The sequence below is a fragment of the Sebastes umbrosus genome, chromosome 7, assembly GCF_015220745.1.
Source record: "Sebastes umbrosus isolate fSebUmb1 chromosome 7, fSebUmb1.pri, whole genome shotgun sequence".
In the NCBI taxonomy this organism is placed as follows: domain Eukaryota; kingdom Metazoa; phylum Chordata; class Actinopteri; order Perciformes; family Sebastidae; genus Sebastes; species Sebastes umbrosus.
This window is the reverse complement of record NC_051275.1, coordinates 11874179-11891439: the sequence shown is the minus strand read 5'-3', so window position 1 is coordinate 11891439 and position 17261 is coordinate 11874179. Positions and strand designations below refer to the sequence as shown.

The 17261-nt window shown below is 40.6% G+C and overlaps 1 protein-coding gene across 2 annotated transcripts in view; it reads right to left on the bottom strand.

The window, feature by feature from the left end:
• pitpnm3 (PITPNM family member 3) overlaps nt 1-17261 on the bottom strand; it is a 106280-nt gene that overhangs the window by 76718 nt on the left and 12301 nt on the right. For both annotated transcript variants that reach the window (XM_037775637.1, XM_037775638.1), the window contains exon 2: nt 9386-9481. In XM_037775637.1, coding sequence (XP_037631565.1) covers nt 9386-9481 — 96 coding nt within the window. The remainder of the gene's footprint in view (nt 1-9385; nt 9482-17261) is intronic.

Here is a 17261-nt window from a genome sequence, read left to right as displayed (position 1 = left end):
AGACAGACGTATCCCTTTACATGCTTATCCCTGCAATATTTCTGCTTTCATTCACAACACAGCCGTACCGGCATTTTCCTTAAAATGTTACAAGGTCTTGAGGTGGGAGATTGGCGGCAAAGATTTCCGTGAATATCGTTCCCTGCTCCCATTCACACATGACCCTATTCAGGAAATGTTCCTCAACATTTCAGGGATAAACTGCATGTAAGATAGGCACTATACAGTATATGTGCTGTTACATGTATATGTGCTGGTAGGCCAATTTTGTTATCTTTTGACAGAGCAAGACAAGCCGTTTCCATTCTTTATGCTAAGCTGAGCTAATCAGCTCCTGACTGTAGCTTCATATTGACGGACAGACATGAGAGTGGTATCGATCTTCTCATCTAACTCTGGGCAAGAAAGCAAGAGAGTGTTTTTTTCCAAAATGTTAAATTATTCCTTTAAGACACGTGTTACTATGTTATATGGGCATGTATAATTGTACCACCAAGTTTTATGCTTATTCTGACAACCTTTATTAACAGCTTTTGTCATTACAGATTTGCAGTGACTTCTTCTATCTGGCATACACAGTTCCCATCCACAAATAGTGCAGAGTGGAATACAGCTACGTCATAAGCGAGCAGACTTATAATAAATCGATGCCCTACTTGCATAGAAACATAGTTTACCTCCAGTGGCAATTTATTATGTCATTAAACTGTGGGAGCAGGCGACACCATGAATTACCTTTTAGGCTCAATCTGTCAATTCCCCTCATTATTTAAATTCATGCCATCAAATAACGGATCTGGATTAACGCACAGCAAATTTGTCAACAGCTCACATCAATGAACAATGTGACAATCGACTTGGCGTTCGCTCGAGCAGCCGGAAGGCCCTTTCAGTCCTGATGAAAAATGAGACGTTTCACCCTCGTGCACAAATCTGTGTGGTTTTTACACGTGTGAGTGGTAAACGGAGGTTGAGTGATGCTGGGGGTGGTGGGGGCGGGGCTGTGAGCTGGAAGGGGATACCATCAGTATGCTGAGTGGAAGAGAGGTATGATTTTTCATTTGTATTACTACAGGCGAGTGGAGGGCCACTGGAATTCATCAGATTCTTCAAAAGGAGTAAAAAGAGGATGGCAAAGCAATCCTGCATAAATACCTCCCGCTGCTTCAGCTGCTCACCAGAAACAGCCATGAAAGAGATGAAACACTTAACTGAAAGTGCATATAAAGATACTGTATATATGTATGAGATTCCACATCACAGAGTACAGTCTGTACTTCAAAAACACTAGAAATATATGTTTAGCGTGTATTTTGACATAATTTATCACTAGAATTTGTTCTGTTAACAGGGTTAAATCATCAAGAAATGACATTTTATGAAGCTTCTCTCTTGATCAAGTTCTCAAATAGAAACACACAAGGCTACAGACATCTAAATATTGTCTTCGCATCTCACAAATAGCAAAACTGACACTGTTATCCTCGACCCAAAACAAAGCCAAAATCTTCTGGCTGAAGCACACAGCGTTTCATCTTGTTAAACAAATATTTAAAATGCAGGCTTCGGTCCCACTGAGCTTTTTCAGCAAACTGATGAAGACGAGATGGTGCTATTGGCAAAGTAAGACCATGAAATGTGAGCAGAATACAGCCTGCAATATTAAAGCAATTCAACAAATTATTCAGTAAAAGGTCCTTTTGTGGAGTAACATCAAAGAAAAGAAATGCATGGCGCTCTTCACTGTCAGGGGTTAAAAAGCATTAATTCTACCGGTAGTTCAAAGTAAAACTTGTGACGCATGATGCTTCATCACTGAGCACAGAGTGCATTCTCTTGAGCGAACCACTACAATTGAAATTTTAACATTTTCCTAAGAAGAGTACTTTGGATTTTGTTTTTCTTCTTTTAATGTTTGCTTCAAATGCCTTCTTATCGCCTTTCTTTCATTTCAACAGTCACATTTAACAGCTTCTGTATCTGGATTGCAGATAAACTGGAGCTTTATCTTCCACTGGTGGAAAGTGAGCGTTTTTATACTCGATAGTGGAGGTCAGGTGACTGTGGAGGTAGACTATGGACGGGTCATGAAGTCACTCAGTATCTTCAGTTTGATCTTTCTGTGTGTCTTCATGTCGGTCTGAGACTCTCTGCTCTGACAGAAGTCTGTGTTACACTTCTGTTTTCATCATCACTGCAGGCCAGCTCAGGGGGGCTGCGACGATGTGACAAACTCATCCTGAGTGTGTGTTTTAGTGTGTGACTGTGTGTCCATGTTTGTTGGGATTTGCTAGGGGCAGCTGTGCCGATGTCAGAGGAGTTGATCAACAGAGACGACAGCATCAAACCATCCAGCCAACTTCTGTGTTGCCTTCTCACCATGTCACACAAACACAGGCTGACGTCAACTGATGGAGACTGAACCTCAGTCACAGTTCTCAAAAGAAACAACACGCAAAGATGTTGATGGATTTCATATCTGCTTCCCTGTTTTACAGTACGGTTTATATTGTTGATATTTTACCATCCGTCAAGGTTACCGTCTAATGCTTGCTCTGATTTGTTTTTCTTCATGTTGTTTTCTTTATGACTCAAGTGAATTTTATTTACATGACTCAAAATCATCAATCAAAAATGTTACTCAACAATCTGTACAGCATACAACACCCTCTATACTTACACCCCCAATTCAGATAAGGAAATACAAACAATATATAAATATGTTTATCTAAATCATAATTTTGCTAATGTTAAAATACATTTTATTTAGGGAAAGTTCATATATGGCTGCTTGCGTTTAGACAACATTTAGCATTCGAGAACTCAGTACCTAAAATTTAAAATGAATTAATTTTGCAGCCGACTCTGCTGTGATCATCCGGTTTAGGGGACCAAAGTGGTTGAATAATTTAACATAATAGTGCAGTGCCTGTTTGGAATGTGTGTCCATCCGGAATGGACCGATTGCTTGGCCCTCAGAAGTGCTGCTTGCAGCATTGTCGAAAACCAATTTATGGCTATAACCGCCAAGTGTGAAGTTTAATGGATGAACGGTTCTCAAGATATTCAAAGGACAAGGTCACACATACATACACAGACAGACAAACAGAGAATACTTCCTTTATAGATAGATGATGCTGTTACAGCGCCACCTATTGGCTAAAAGGCACCAAATTTGTCATGGCCTCTCAGACATCATATCTACGCATGTCCACCAAATGTGGTCACAATAGCACAAAGCGTTAAAGGCGCTGACACACCAACCCGACATCAGAGAACTAGCGGTGACGAAGGCCACCAGTTGCGTTGCCTAACGTCACATTTGCCTTGGCCAAAAAGTTGCGCTCAAACACACTGCAAAGTCTACAGCCGACAGCCAACTACCACGTACGTTCTGCGCCTGCATGAGATGAAATAACTCTCCACACCAGCAGGTCGCGGTAGTTTGTATTCATCATTCAAAAAGGGAAACCGGGAGACCAAGGACAGCAGATATACAAGCCGTTGTTATGATACATACATTAAAAAAAGCGGTGTTTGCCGACCATTTTCACACCGTTCTCACTCACCACTTAGCTTCATTCTAGATGGCCATGTTGTTGTGAATATATCTGTGTATTGGAAAGATCAGATGAGATGAAGATGAAAAATGAGTAGAGCCTTCTGTGTTTTTCCTCTTGACTTTACTCGTTTGCTTGCTTCCCTCACTTCTGTTTCTCTTCTTGTGTACTGATTCATTTAAGCTGAACAGCCAATCAGAGTGATTTTTTTCATCGACGGGCACCGCCCAAAAAAAAACTTGGGCAGACTAGAGCCAACGGTGCGGGACACACCGCAAAAACTAGGCTGACAGATGCTCACCGAGGGCCCCGAACTTGGTGTGTCAGGGCCCTAAGGAGATATGACATTTTTGGTATTATATAAACCCTGCCCACAGCATTTGTGCAAACTGTGAGGGCCATTAATAAAGCAAAACTGTATGGAACATCAAAAATCCTAAAATGTAACTTTTTCCGGCTTGGTCCTGAAATGTTTTGACGATTGCTCAACATTTGTAGGAGTAGCAAAAAGTCAGATTCGGACAAATTAAAAATGGTGGACAATCAATCTAGACACAAATGTGTGTTACTCATATGGATGGATTTGTCTGGACCTACAAAATACGGTTTATAAGTTACATGCCAAAACATAAAGTTCCCTGTTATAGCGCCACCATCTGGTCAAGTTGCACCACATTCAACACTGCACTCCCTTGGGTCCCCAGCAATACACCCGCCAAGTGTGAAGTAGATCGGATGAGCGGTTCTCGAGATATGCAAAGGACATACAGAAAGACCTGCGTCTTAGGTAGATTCTTAAATACAGTCATGGTATTTGATATTTAGTTTGGCGAATACTTTACAATCAATGACTAAAGTCTAAAAGGCCTAAAGCTGCGGACCCACAGACATCAGCAGACACTTTGCATCTTCTTAATGAGGCTTTGGAAGACCTGTGATACACTTTTTTAGGGCCTTGGTCTTCAAGAAGTAAGGTCAGGTGACAGATTTGGCCAGACAGGAAATAAAACTTCTGTGGTCATAAAATAACTCCTTGGCTTAATGTTTAGGATCATTGTCCTGCTCCATTCTCCTAAAATGTATTAAAAAGGGCCACTAGTCCTATATCGTCAACCCAGTATGATTGCTAACACCTTAAACACTTTCAAGGATAAAAGTTATCTCTCTTATGGTCATTGTTTCCTTTCCAATCCAATCGGCTGGGTTACAGAGGAAAAAACTGAGAAAATGTCAAATATTTGCGGCCTGCACTTGAGGATGCATTTTCAAAGCTTTGTTCTTCAACAGCTCAGAAGTACACTGCACACTGACACCAGTGAAGTATATTGAAAAGTGAGAATATAGCCATTTCTAAACACTCAGAATTCGAGGATGAGCCCCTTGAGATGCCTTGAGAGGCTCCTGATAAGATATTGCATTTACAAAATAATCTATGCACAGACAGTGCATGAGCAAGACAATGGTATTAAACACATACTGTACACAATAACAACAACAGTCAGGGCTCATCTCTTTAGCAGGAAACTGAGCAAATCGCTGACAGTCTTCATACATTTTCATGGTTTTCTCTGGGTCCACTGGGTTACGCAGTGTGGATGAAGGCATTCATCATAACCACATAAATAAAATTCCCCTCAAGCTTATTGTGGCGGTTTGAGTGGTTGGCCTATAATATGACAAACACCCCCTCAGTCACTCTTCAGTGTAATTCTTTCAGTTTCTCTCCCTGCTTTTCTATAAAAGGCTGAAATTGCTTCTGGCTAAAGAAAACATACATCCAGTGGACCTGGGAGAAATAAAAGCTACCAGAGCAGCTACTGTACTGTATATGCAGCTGACATTGAGAGTCACAGTCTTACAGTTAGCAGTTGACTGCAGTGTTTCCCTTTTAAGGGAGGCATCCTTCATACTGAGCATATGTTTATGTTTGGAATAACTTGCCCCATTGCCTTTTCTGCAGGACTGAGCTCCACTTTCCCCCTGAGCTCAGACAATAAAGTCACATAGCAACCGCAAGGAATAAACACCCTTCAAACACCTCCCACTATCTTTTCTTGGTTTATTTTTCTTAAAAGCTTTGTTATATTTCATGTTTCAATGTCACTCTTTCTATAATGGAGCATCTTTGTTGATTTGGGACAGCCATGCTTCCATGCGACTTGAAAGGATAATCCAAGGTTTTTCACAACCTAAAAGACCTGAATAAACACTGGCCTGCCACAGAGTCCTGTGTGCATCGTCGTGATGGCAAATAATAAGCCAATTAGAGGTGGAACAAAAAAACAGCCTGAAATGAAACATGGGAACAAAAATTTGAGCTCTAAAGCTCGCTAATTAACACGTCATACAAAAAACCAAAGAGTGAAAACAACAAACCCGGAAGGTAGAACCGAACAGGTTCCCTCGACAAAAAAACAATGGGATTTTTCCATTGGGTTTTGGATTACTGCAGAAAATAAGCTAATGTTGGCAAACAAACATTTAAGATACTTACACGTTTTGTTCTGTAATATAATCTCATGAGCGTGAGTATAGACAGCGAGGATGTAAAGGCGGACGAGTCGGCGTGGTGATGTTTAGTAGTCTAATTTAGCCACTTGTTAGAAACCGCCTTTTTTAAGACATATACTGTAAAAGCTTCAAAATTCACAAGTGGGATATTTATTGATGTATTTTATATTGTAGAACAAAGTGTAAAATCTCTTAAGCTTGTGTTAACCATAGACCTTATTTCAGGCATCTAACTAAAAACCCATTCAAAAACCCATTGACTTCCAGACGAGGGAACCGAAAGTGCTAAAATACTGACTCATTACAGGGTTTTGGGACTCATTCCTGTAGCACTCTATGGTCCTGACTATTTCATGGCCGGGTGCAGTGACTATCTGGAGTCTCGCTAGTTGCCCGGTACGACGTGACTCCAAAACGTGTTGTTTTTACACTTCAGTCTTGTATGGATTGATCAAATGAGATATAACATGTTAAGTAGTGATATTTATAGGTGCTGGTAGGTTTTTACCTTTGGAAATATCCAGGCTAGCCGTTTCCCTCTGCTTTCAGTCTTTATGCTAAGCTAAGCTAACCGGCTGCCGGCTCTAGCTTCATATTTACAGTACAAACATGAGTGATATCAACTGTCACATCTAACTCTCTGCAAGAAAGTGAGTAAGTGGGTTTCCCAAAATGTCAACAATTCATACTTTTTGAACTAAATAACATGAAATACAACCACACACACACACACAACAAACATCTGATCATTTCTTTGCTTATGTTTGACACCAAATGCACCTGTGTGCAATCTCTCCCCATGTAATAAGAGATAAAGGGCATCTTCATTCTGCGTCCCTTCACACTCAGTAAAGATATTTCACGGCTGAGAGTGGAATCTCGTGCTGCAGATGGTACGTATAAGTGAGGATGATGGGGTACATCTGCTCACATACAACACATGCACACGTTATGTTATCCCCTGGTGATTCCCCGAGGCTGATAAGGCACCGTGACACCAGCCTCACAAAATGAGTTTCAGGCAATGCACAGCACTGCTCCGAGACCGCTGTGATAAGGATTAAATATTTCATGTTTTCTGCGAGTCTGCAGTGAACGTGCCTTTTATGGCAAAACAGAATATGCAGGGGAAAGGAAGTGAAATTAAGGGAGGGAAGCAAATGAAAGGTTGAGGCATGAAAAGTGAAATGAGTTAAACAAAAGTGAGCGTGAACGACGGAAGAGAATGAAAAATGTATTAATCACATTTCCATACACATAACATGTGTCTTCATACCGCAGCACTTAAAATTTCCTTCACGGACAAAAGTGGAAATGGAGCATAGCAGACGGCCTCTAATCTGTTTCCCACTGAGCCTCATTTTCAGCATGTTTTTAGACGATATGAAGGAATGTTGGACACCAGAAACTCTCAGCATACCCCTGGCTATTGACTGACTTAATGTAAAATAAGAACATGTTACAATAATAACAACACAGATTAGTATCTCTACAGTCAGTCTCTCGGGATAAGCACTTGTAGTGGATAATTGAGGGGATAAGTATTCTACTTATTCTCTGACTGACTCCCTCTGGGACAGTGAAAAGGCTAGTAGTCCAATATCTTCTTAAGTGTGTCTAATTCTGGTCAGTCTGACAACTTGAATACATTTATAAGAAGCTTTAGCAGTAAAGTGGACAGTGAAATCGGTTTAATTAGGATTGATGGAAATTAATACATGGTCCATTTGTTTCCCATTCTGTTTTGTTCTGAAATCAGGCTCTCTTATGAAGTCCAATTTCACCCAGTTCAGTCATTACAGCAACAATCACAGATGCACATTAAATAATACCACCCCAAACCAGAATATACAGTAATTGCCAGAACATTCCTCTGAACCTTGTGATTTGTTCATTACAGTTGTCCTACATTCCCCCAACTTTATAAAACAAGAGACAAACTGCACTTTTTCACCACTGGAACTTAACCTGTAACTTTGGGCTTCCCATAACCTAAACTTTTAGGAGGCTTTCGGTATGAGGAGGTTCTTCCACTTTTACTAGAGCTGGAACAATGAGTTGATTAAATTAAATTAGTCAATTGGCAGAAAAATAGTCTGCAACTCTTTTTCTCTCAATCGTTTAAGTCATTAGTCAAAAGTAAAAATGCAGAATATTCCCTATTTGCTGCTTTCCTTTGTCTTCGACTACAGTGAGCTGAATTTTTTTTAGGTTTTAAAGTGTTGCTTGGACAAAACAAGACATTTAAAGGGATAGTTTGGGTGTTTTGAAGTGGGGTTGTATGAGGTACCTATCCATAGTCAGTGTATTACCTACAGTAGCCGACGGCCCCCGGTTTGAAGAACCGTCATCCACTGTAGGTCGACATCATCTACATCTACTGTAATACACTGACTAGAGATAAGTACCTCATACAACCCCACTTCAAAACACCCGAACTATCCCTTTAAAGATGCTTTAAGAAACTGTAAGGGACATCTTTCATTGTTTTCTGACATTTTATAGAACAAATGATTAGTCAAGACAATAAATAGCAGATTAACCAATAATGTAAGTAATTGTTCATCGCAGCTCTCTTTGTCCTGTTTGGTAGGTGAGTGACGGATAGCATTTGTTGGACAGACAGCAATGTAGTGGCGCTGATATTGTTATCGACGCAGTATAAGACGTGATCCGTTTATTGCCCTTGAATCAGCCACAGCTGTTCAGTCAAAGAGCATCAAACCTCTAGAAGTTTTTCGGTTTGTTCCAAAGCGCATATTATGATCCTTTGTTTAATCTTTTTATTATTATTTTTTCCCCCTGCACTGTTTGGCTGAGTGAGCCACATTTCTGCCAGACGCTGAGAAATCATCTTTGTAATTTCATTTCTAGCTGCTGACTCCAGCTCTTTCTGGCCTCCTCTCCACAAATACTGCTGAGGACCTGAACATGTCGGCTTGTCCAACAAGTGTTCTATGTGGTTCCTTTATGTCTTTCTATTCGTTGCCCTGGTCGATACAGATGCAGTAGCAAAATAGTGATTACTGTTGGGTTTGTTGCAGTCTGCTTGACCAGTCACAATCTGTAACACTGCTGGCAACAAATTGTAGTTTCAGAAACTTGGAAACAAAAGCAGAACACATGACAACGACTACATGTTACATTTCATTAAGTTCCTGTAGTGGAAAAAAAGGGCTATAAGAGTCACAAGTGTACACACTTGATGGAAAAGTGAGAAGTTCAGTCCATTTCTGAGACTATTACTATCGGAGAGACAGAAAAGCGACAAGGTGAAGACAAGATAAAATGGGGAAATAAAATGTAATACTAACCTCTGGCATCAAAGAACTCCTCATCGGAGCTTTCAACTGATTCTTGTGCAATATTCTGCAGACACCAATGAGAGGCGCTGTGCTTTCGTGATGATCCTGTGGGTCAGAAAAACAGAAAATCTGCTTTTAGACTGGAAGGATGACAGACAGGGTCCTGACATTAATCACAGAACTTGAGGACAGATAACTCGGGCATATTTATATCATTCTCCTTTCTTTTTAACTTTCCGCTGATAGCTCTAACGATTCAGAGAGAAACGTAAAGCGTGAATGCCCCAGGAGGGGATAGATGGCCTTTTGAGTGCCACAGCAGGTGAAAAGACCCAAATGGACTTTCCTTTGAGCAGTGTCATAGCACACAAGTGTCTCAGCAAGGAAGGTAGGCAGTTATTTGTTATTATGACCTTCTGATACAAGAGCAGGGATGAAAAGGGATTTAGAGCACTTTCCATTTGTTGACAATATTCACTCTCAAGTACCAAGATATAAAAAACACTGCAAACAAAAGAGCAGAGCAAATTATTTCTCAAAAATCTTTGAGGCAGAAAGTGACTGTAACACATTCGGGTGAAACTGACAACAGACAAAGCCTACTCTGCTGAGATTGGTATCATTAATAAACAAGATTAATGATGACTTGCAGGGACCTTTTTTGCTTAACTGTGTCAGGGGTTAAAATGTGCATTTAAAGAGCAACTAAACACCAGGCTGAGAAGCAGTGTTTTGCTCTTTTAATGCAATTAATTTAATGTTGCCACGAGTGTTTTGGATGCTTTCTTCCTCTTCGGGACAGCGACTTTGATAAGCCTCAAGTGACTCTCAGTATTGCTGCACTCTGGTGATGTAATGAATCACATGTTTCCCTGCTGGCCCAGGGTCAAACATCTTGAAGCTGTATTTTCCAATTGTCTGGATCCATATACTTCCTGACCTTACAACAAAGACACAAAGGGGCCAGATCTAATTCAAATGTTTCACTATGAAAGCATTCACACAAGACTTGGGAATATGGTGAAAATTACTACATTACACTTACTGTTATATAAATCATGGGAATTAGCCCATGTTTAATAAAAAGGCCCAAATGGCACCATTAAAATCCACTAAATGTACCTGCTTGCAAAGGGATATAAGATAGACCAAGTAGCTATTCATTCTGATGTGTACTGTACACCTGTATGCACACAACAGACAGCCTTATTACCTCCGCCAAGGCCAAAGGCCTAGGTAGGAGGTTATGTTTTCACGGGTGTTGGTTTGTTGGTTTGCCCTTTGGACGATTACTCCAAAAGTCAGAGATGGATTTGAGTGAAATTTTTTGGAGGGGTGGGGTGTGGCACAATGAACAATCCATTAGATATTGGTGTCGATCCGGATCATGATCCGGCTTCAGGAATTTTTTTTAATAACTCCACTAAGCCTGTGTATTAACCACCACAGGCTTTAAGACATGCGCAGTGTTACTGATGACGCGTTCATGACGCAGCTGGGGGGCAGCGACGTACAGCTCATCTCAACATAAACAAAAACACATGAGGATGATGGCGCAAGCTGAAAGGGGGGGGAGCAATGTACATGAAACCTGCCTTAGCGGAGGTCTGCGCTCTCCGAGTGCACTTCTAGTTACATTGTATGCATACGATTATTTACTCTGTGCTGGAGGAGACGTTTCTATGAAGGAATCCACATACGAAAAATCCGTATGTGGAGTCAGGTAATGAGAGTTGCACACCTGTACAACATTTTCTCATGAATACTATTTTTTTCTTGGATATTTTTCTAGCCCAAATACAAGTGAATGACTATAACTGCTTGAATCTGCCGCTACTAGTCTCAAATGCTGTTTGTTCGCTCACAAATGACAAGTAATGCATGCTCTCATTTTTGCACCACATATCTCAGTGAAATGTGGAGCAAAAGTGGCTATTTTCTACAACAACTTACACTTTCACAGGTGCTCAGGTGTTTTGCACAAATAATACCTTCATACATGCAATGAAATGTGTGTTGTCGTCCATCCAGCAATATCATCATTGGGAATAAGAGCAAATGTCTATTTTCTGTGTGGTGGTACTGTAATGACAGTACAACATTGGAAACTGAGATTACTGCTCCACTGCAGCGACAGGGGCGGCTGTGACCCAGTCGGTTCAATCCCCGGCTCCTGCAGTCCGCATGCCACAAGTGTCCTTGGGCAAGAACAGCAAATTGCTCCTGAAGGCTGTGCCATCGGTTTGTGAATGTGTGTGTATGATCAGATTAGATCCTTGTGAGCAGGTTGGCACCTTGCATGGCAGCCTCTGGCATCAGTGTATGAATGCGTGTGTGAATGGGTGAATGTTGACAGTGATCGGAAGATTAGAAATGCACTATATAAACGCAAGTCAATTTACCATAACTAATTACACACCAATTTATTATTTCTGTTTGTACATTTCTCACACACACCAACCATGTTAGCACTCCAAGATGGAAAAATAAAAAGCCTCTTTATGGTTTTACATTACTACCAAGAAACCTCGAAGAATCTTAATAGAGCAGTGATATCTTCCCCCCCGAACAGCATCTAGAGAAAAAACCTTGCAACCGCTTTCCAAGCACTTTAATCCTGGACAAATAGTCAATATGCCAACCAAGTTAGGGATTAACTGAAGCGCTCAACCTTTGACTTAGCGGAAGTTGTGCCCATCAGCAAAATAGTTCTCCAGGATCCCTGAGCCTCTACAGAGCCTTAAACCTTGTCATGTTGGCCTGGAGGATGAGTAAGGAGGCTAAGACGAGGATTAATTCAGTCCTTGCGAGCATTTACTGTGCATCAACATACAGTACAGACCAGCAGAAGCACTGAACAGCCAAAGCAGCATCCCCCTGCACCTTAACGTAGCCATTCCTTATATTGTATAGGCTACTATCCCTGAGTCCTAACTTGTGTCAGCCAAACTACCGTATAGTAGCCTACACGCAAGACAATTTGGCCAAATTATACAATTCTCTTCTCTCACATTAAAATAATAAACTGCTGCACAAAACATCAAGATGATTAGCCTACTAAATACTTCTCTCTTTGAAAATTGAAATATGTCTCCCCCCACTTAAACCAAATGGCAACAGGAGCTATAAATACATCGGAAATCCTCATCAAACTCTTGACCAGAATGTAGGTCAATACGACGGAAAGAAAATTATTCTGTTATGTTGCAAATGTGTTGGTGGTGTTTAGAGAGCCGGCATACGTGCTTGTGGCCCAACTGCTCATCTAGGTTTCATACTTGGTGTCAGACACAAGTGGAGACATTAGTACACACTCAGCATGAAGTACACAGTGAGCTGGAGGAATATCATCACACCCATCTCAGTGATCTCTGGACTGTAATTCATTTATTGTAATTTCAAGAGTGGTTCCTTGATTTTATCCAGTGGGCGACCTCCGGGGTTTGAAAAGTGAAGCCAATACGTAAGTGCCTTAACCTTGCATTCTTTCTATTGACCAGCCAGCGGCGACTTGAAGTCTGATTGTATAGAAGTCTATGAGAAAATGAGCCTACTTCTCACTTGATTTATTAACTCAGTAAACATTGTAAACATGAGTTTATGGTCTCAATCGCTAGTTTCAAGTCTTCTTCAACACAGCATGATGTTCATTTAGTAAATTATGGTCCCATTTAGAGTCAAACACACCATAAAGCAGGGTATGCTTTAGGGCGTGGCTACCGCGGCGTTGTCCAGTCTGGATTTTGTCCGCATTTTCGTCGTACAACTTTAACCCTTTCACAGTGTTTTCAGTTCAAGAAAGTTAATTAAAACCTTTATGGTCACCTGACAATGTCTTATTCAGCGTTTGGTTGTACTTAGCTTCATCCTCTCGTGTCACTTCTGGTTTAAAAAAAAAAAAAAACATGGCGATGGCCAAATACCAAAATAGCGATTTCCGAAATGTTGAACTCGAGGCTTTAAAACGGCAGTCCACAAACCAATGGGTGACATCACGGTGACTATGTCCACTTCTTACATACAGTCTATGATCTTATCAGCTGTAGCTAGTTAGCTAATTAAGCTAACGTCAGCATTATGAGTTAACAACGCTTTCTCGTGCTGATTTTTCAAGCTGACTCACTTTAAGAGGAGAACTCTGTTAAGATGTTTTGACATTTATGGCATGGTATATGTTATGTCACACTACAAGACTGAAGCTAAACTGCATGTCCCCATAAAAAGTCAGCTTTCAGTTGATGATAGGGTTGCCAAGCGTCCCGTACAATAAGGAATCATCCCGTAATTGGAAACTAAAAGACGTGTTCCATATTGAACTAATAAGGACGCGCTTTGTTCCATATTTTTAAGAATATATTCAGTGCAAATCTATAGGGCAGAAATATTACAGGTTATTAAGACCATGGATGTAATATAAGAACTGGATACCGGACCCCAAGATGGTGCCTATTCAGTCCAATGAGAATTGCTCGCCTGGCGCATACACCAAAAAGGTTTTCTAGCTTTCGGGATTACTTCTGGGATATGCAAGTGGCCACTGGAAAAAATTGGAAGCAAGGCTGAGCAGCGATGCCGTATACAGGTCTTATTATAGATCCAAGATTAAGACAGGGTGATTTGTATGAGACAGAACTTTAACTTAAAAACCTTAAGTAAGCCCTCCTGATCTATCATTCCTCAGCCTGACTGTCTCATTGGTCCTGACTAACGACAGGCATATTGTAGCACACTACGATACATCTGACAGAGGCGCAAGATTTAAAAAATGGCAACCTACGAGTATAATCCACTGGCAAAAAAGAAGAGAAATACAGAAGGGAATGGTTAAATACAGTTCTGTTTTATTCTATAGAGTGAGCAAATAACATAAATTCACACATATTCCTATTGCTTACCTGTAACCCCTCAAAATAATGTAGGCTTCGTATAAAATGGCAATAATGGCCTTGGAAGTAACACTGGGTTATTACTACTGCAAATTTCTGCCTGGTGTTAAGCATCTAATATTGTACCCGTCACTCTCAGCTGTGCTTTCTACTTGACTGTCTTGAGGATTTGAAAGAGGCATGCTGAGGAGGCATACGGACAGACAAAGGTGTTCCTGTGTGCCACAGTGTCGAGAGCTCCTGTGTGCACAGAAAGCACATGCAGAGGGGAGCTGATAGGGTGCACAGCGTGAGCAAAGGAAGGGAACTACTTTGAGAAATAAAAACACTCACAGTTCATCCATGCCAAGCCAGCTGCAGCTCTCGACAACTCCCAAACACCTCTCTCCATCATGAGATTTGATTTTGTTGAGAGGATACACTGTCAGTCACCTTAGGAGGTCTTCCAAGTGATCTTAAAGTAGGCTACTGTTTTTGATCTAATGCATTCACTGCTGGAACAGACACGTGTTGTGGATGTTACTCCTGGAGCTCTAGGTATAAGAAATCTAACCAATTGCCTGTATGGCTGAAGCCTCACACCAAAGCATCTATCACCCCACCGGGTAATGGAAATGATTGCTGTAGCTCCCTGCAGAGCATCACAGAACACTATATCCCTACGGATACTGACTGAATGCTTGAAAGAACTACAGATTATGATCACACAAACAGCAGGAGTACAAGTCTTGAGTAGACAATCCTGCTTGAAGCAGGAATAAGGACTAGGACATTTTGTCAATAGTGAGAAGATGTACCCCGTTTTCACATCTACTAGCCAATCACTGTAAGTCGGCATGTGGATTCAGTTGGTGAGAGGAGAGTGCTCCTTCATATATACCGTATACATGCATCTCAGAACAAGGCTCATGGTTGTTTCACGAGGCAGCATAGTGGAAATCAGTATTGCTGTAATTTGATTGTAGTCCCAAGCAAATTAGGTTTAGCAATGTACATGGTGTTTAATAATTCTCACTTACAAAATTAAAGCTCTGTGTGAAAGGCTGAACCAGATAAGTCAAGTGTTTGTTTTAAAACAAACAAAGAAATTACACTGTGTCAATAAGTATTTCAAATATTCACACTTTCAAAACACAATGTGTATGTTAATGTAGGATATGTCGAATTATATCTCATGTCAATGCATAGGACCAGAAGACTAATAGCCTTCTTGGTTATTTGCAACCAGAAGTGACACGAGAGGCTGGAGCTAAGTACAACCAAACACTGAATAAGACATTTTTAGCTGACCAAAATGTTACAAATTAATTTTCATGAACTGAAAACACACTGTGAAAGGGTTAAAGTTGTAAGACGAAAACATGAACAACACCCAGATCGGACAACGCCATAATAGCAACCTGTCAATCACAAGGTAGCCACGTCTTAAAGCATACCCTGCTTTATGGTCTATTTGACTCTAAATGGGACCATAATTTACTAAATGAACATCATGCTGTATTGAAGAAGACTTGAAACGAGCGATTGAGACCATAAACTCATGTTTACAATGTTTACTGAGGTAATAAATCAAGTGAGAAGTAGGCTCATTTTCTCTTAGTTTCAGGATTATACACTAATGAAAACATAGTTATGAATATTATATTCCATTTATGCCAAATGCTCCCCTGAAATGTTACACCTGTTCCTTTAAACTTGGTTATACAGTAATTACTTTGAACAATGGACTTTGGCTGACATGAGGCATACACATTTGTTTGCCTTTTCATGCACTTTGGTATAATTACATGCAGAGACAGATATAGTGGAGCTTTCTCAGTCATAACAAGTATTTGTGTGCTCACGTTCATGCCTTTTCAACCCGAATTGATTAACAATTAAAGCAAAATTATATAAGACTAGATTTCCATAATGTGTTATGGAAATATTTTGTGCTGTATTAATAGGTTAATATAGGTTTCACAAAGAATTAGCAAAGTATCAAGGAGAATACCAGTCTGCAATTTATTAATTAGATATCAGGATGTTCCAGTCCTTCTCACTAATTAGACATGCTTAAATTTGGTTTCACAGTGTTCAACAGAATCGCCTACCCAAAACAGCTACTGGGGATTCATCAGTTACTTTGATCAAATTGCTTTTGTCTGCAAAATTAAAGCATGCAAAAAAACAAAACAGCTTTCCTTTTGAATCCAAACGTTCAACTTATGGAAACTAACAGGAGTGAGGAAGAGACGGGGGAGAAGCCCAGCACTTCACTGGGCTCTGTTCAAAGAAAAGCTGTGTGGAAGTATCTAAAAAGCTTTGCTTCAGAGCAAGACAACACAAGGTTGTTTGTGATTCATGTCTTCCCTCTTTCATCTCTTTCTTTCCATTATCCACTCCCAGCAGTGTTTACACAGAAGTCTGCAGCCGGGTTGAGACGGTGTGCTGACAGCATCCATTATTGGAGCAGCTCCATTGCAATCACGGGTTATACCCCTTCTATCTGTCCCTCGCTTACAGGTATGAATATCTAGCTTTACTACACAATCGCGGCTGCAGTGCTACATACAGTATGTGTGTCACAGGACACCACTGGGTTAAACGTTTGACTTTTAATGTAAGAGTGGGATGGATGGCCTAGTCTTAATGGTCTGTGTCAACTACAGTAGACTGTGAGCATAGTCCCTGAAAATGCTATTTGGTAAAAAGGCATAGACGAGATTTTTTTGCCATATAATTTTGGTCTCTTATTAATTTGAAGCTAAAGCCTACATTCAGGACTCACCAGGTTTAGTTCAGGTGTGTGAACACTGGAGCTTCACAGCGAGGACAGGACTTCTAGAGAGAGCTCTGTGCAGTCACCAGGGCTAACGTTATGGTGGCTGTTGATGGTCAGTAAACCCCACAGTGTCCCGTTCTTTCTCATTTTAACTATAGAATATTTTGAGTTGTTTAAAGGCACCTTTGATGAAACTATGCTGAGTTGTTCATTTTAGCTACAAAACCAGAGAGCC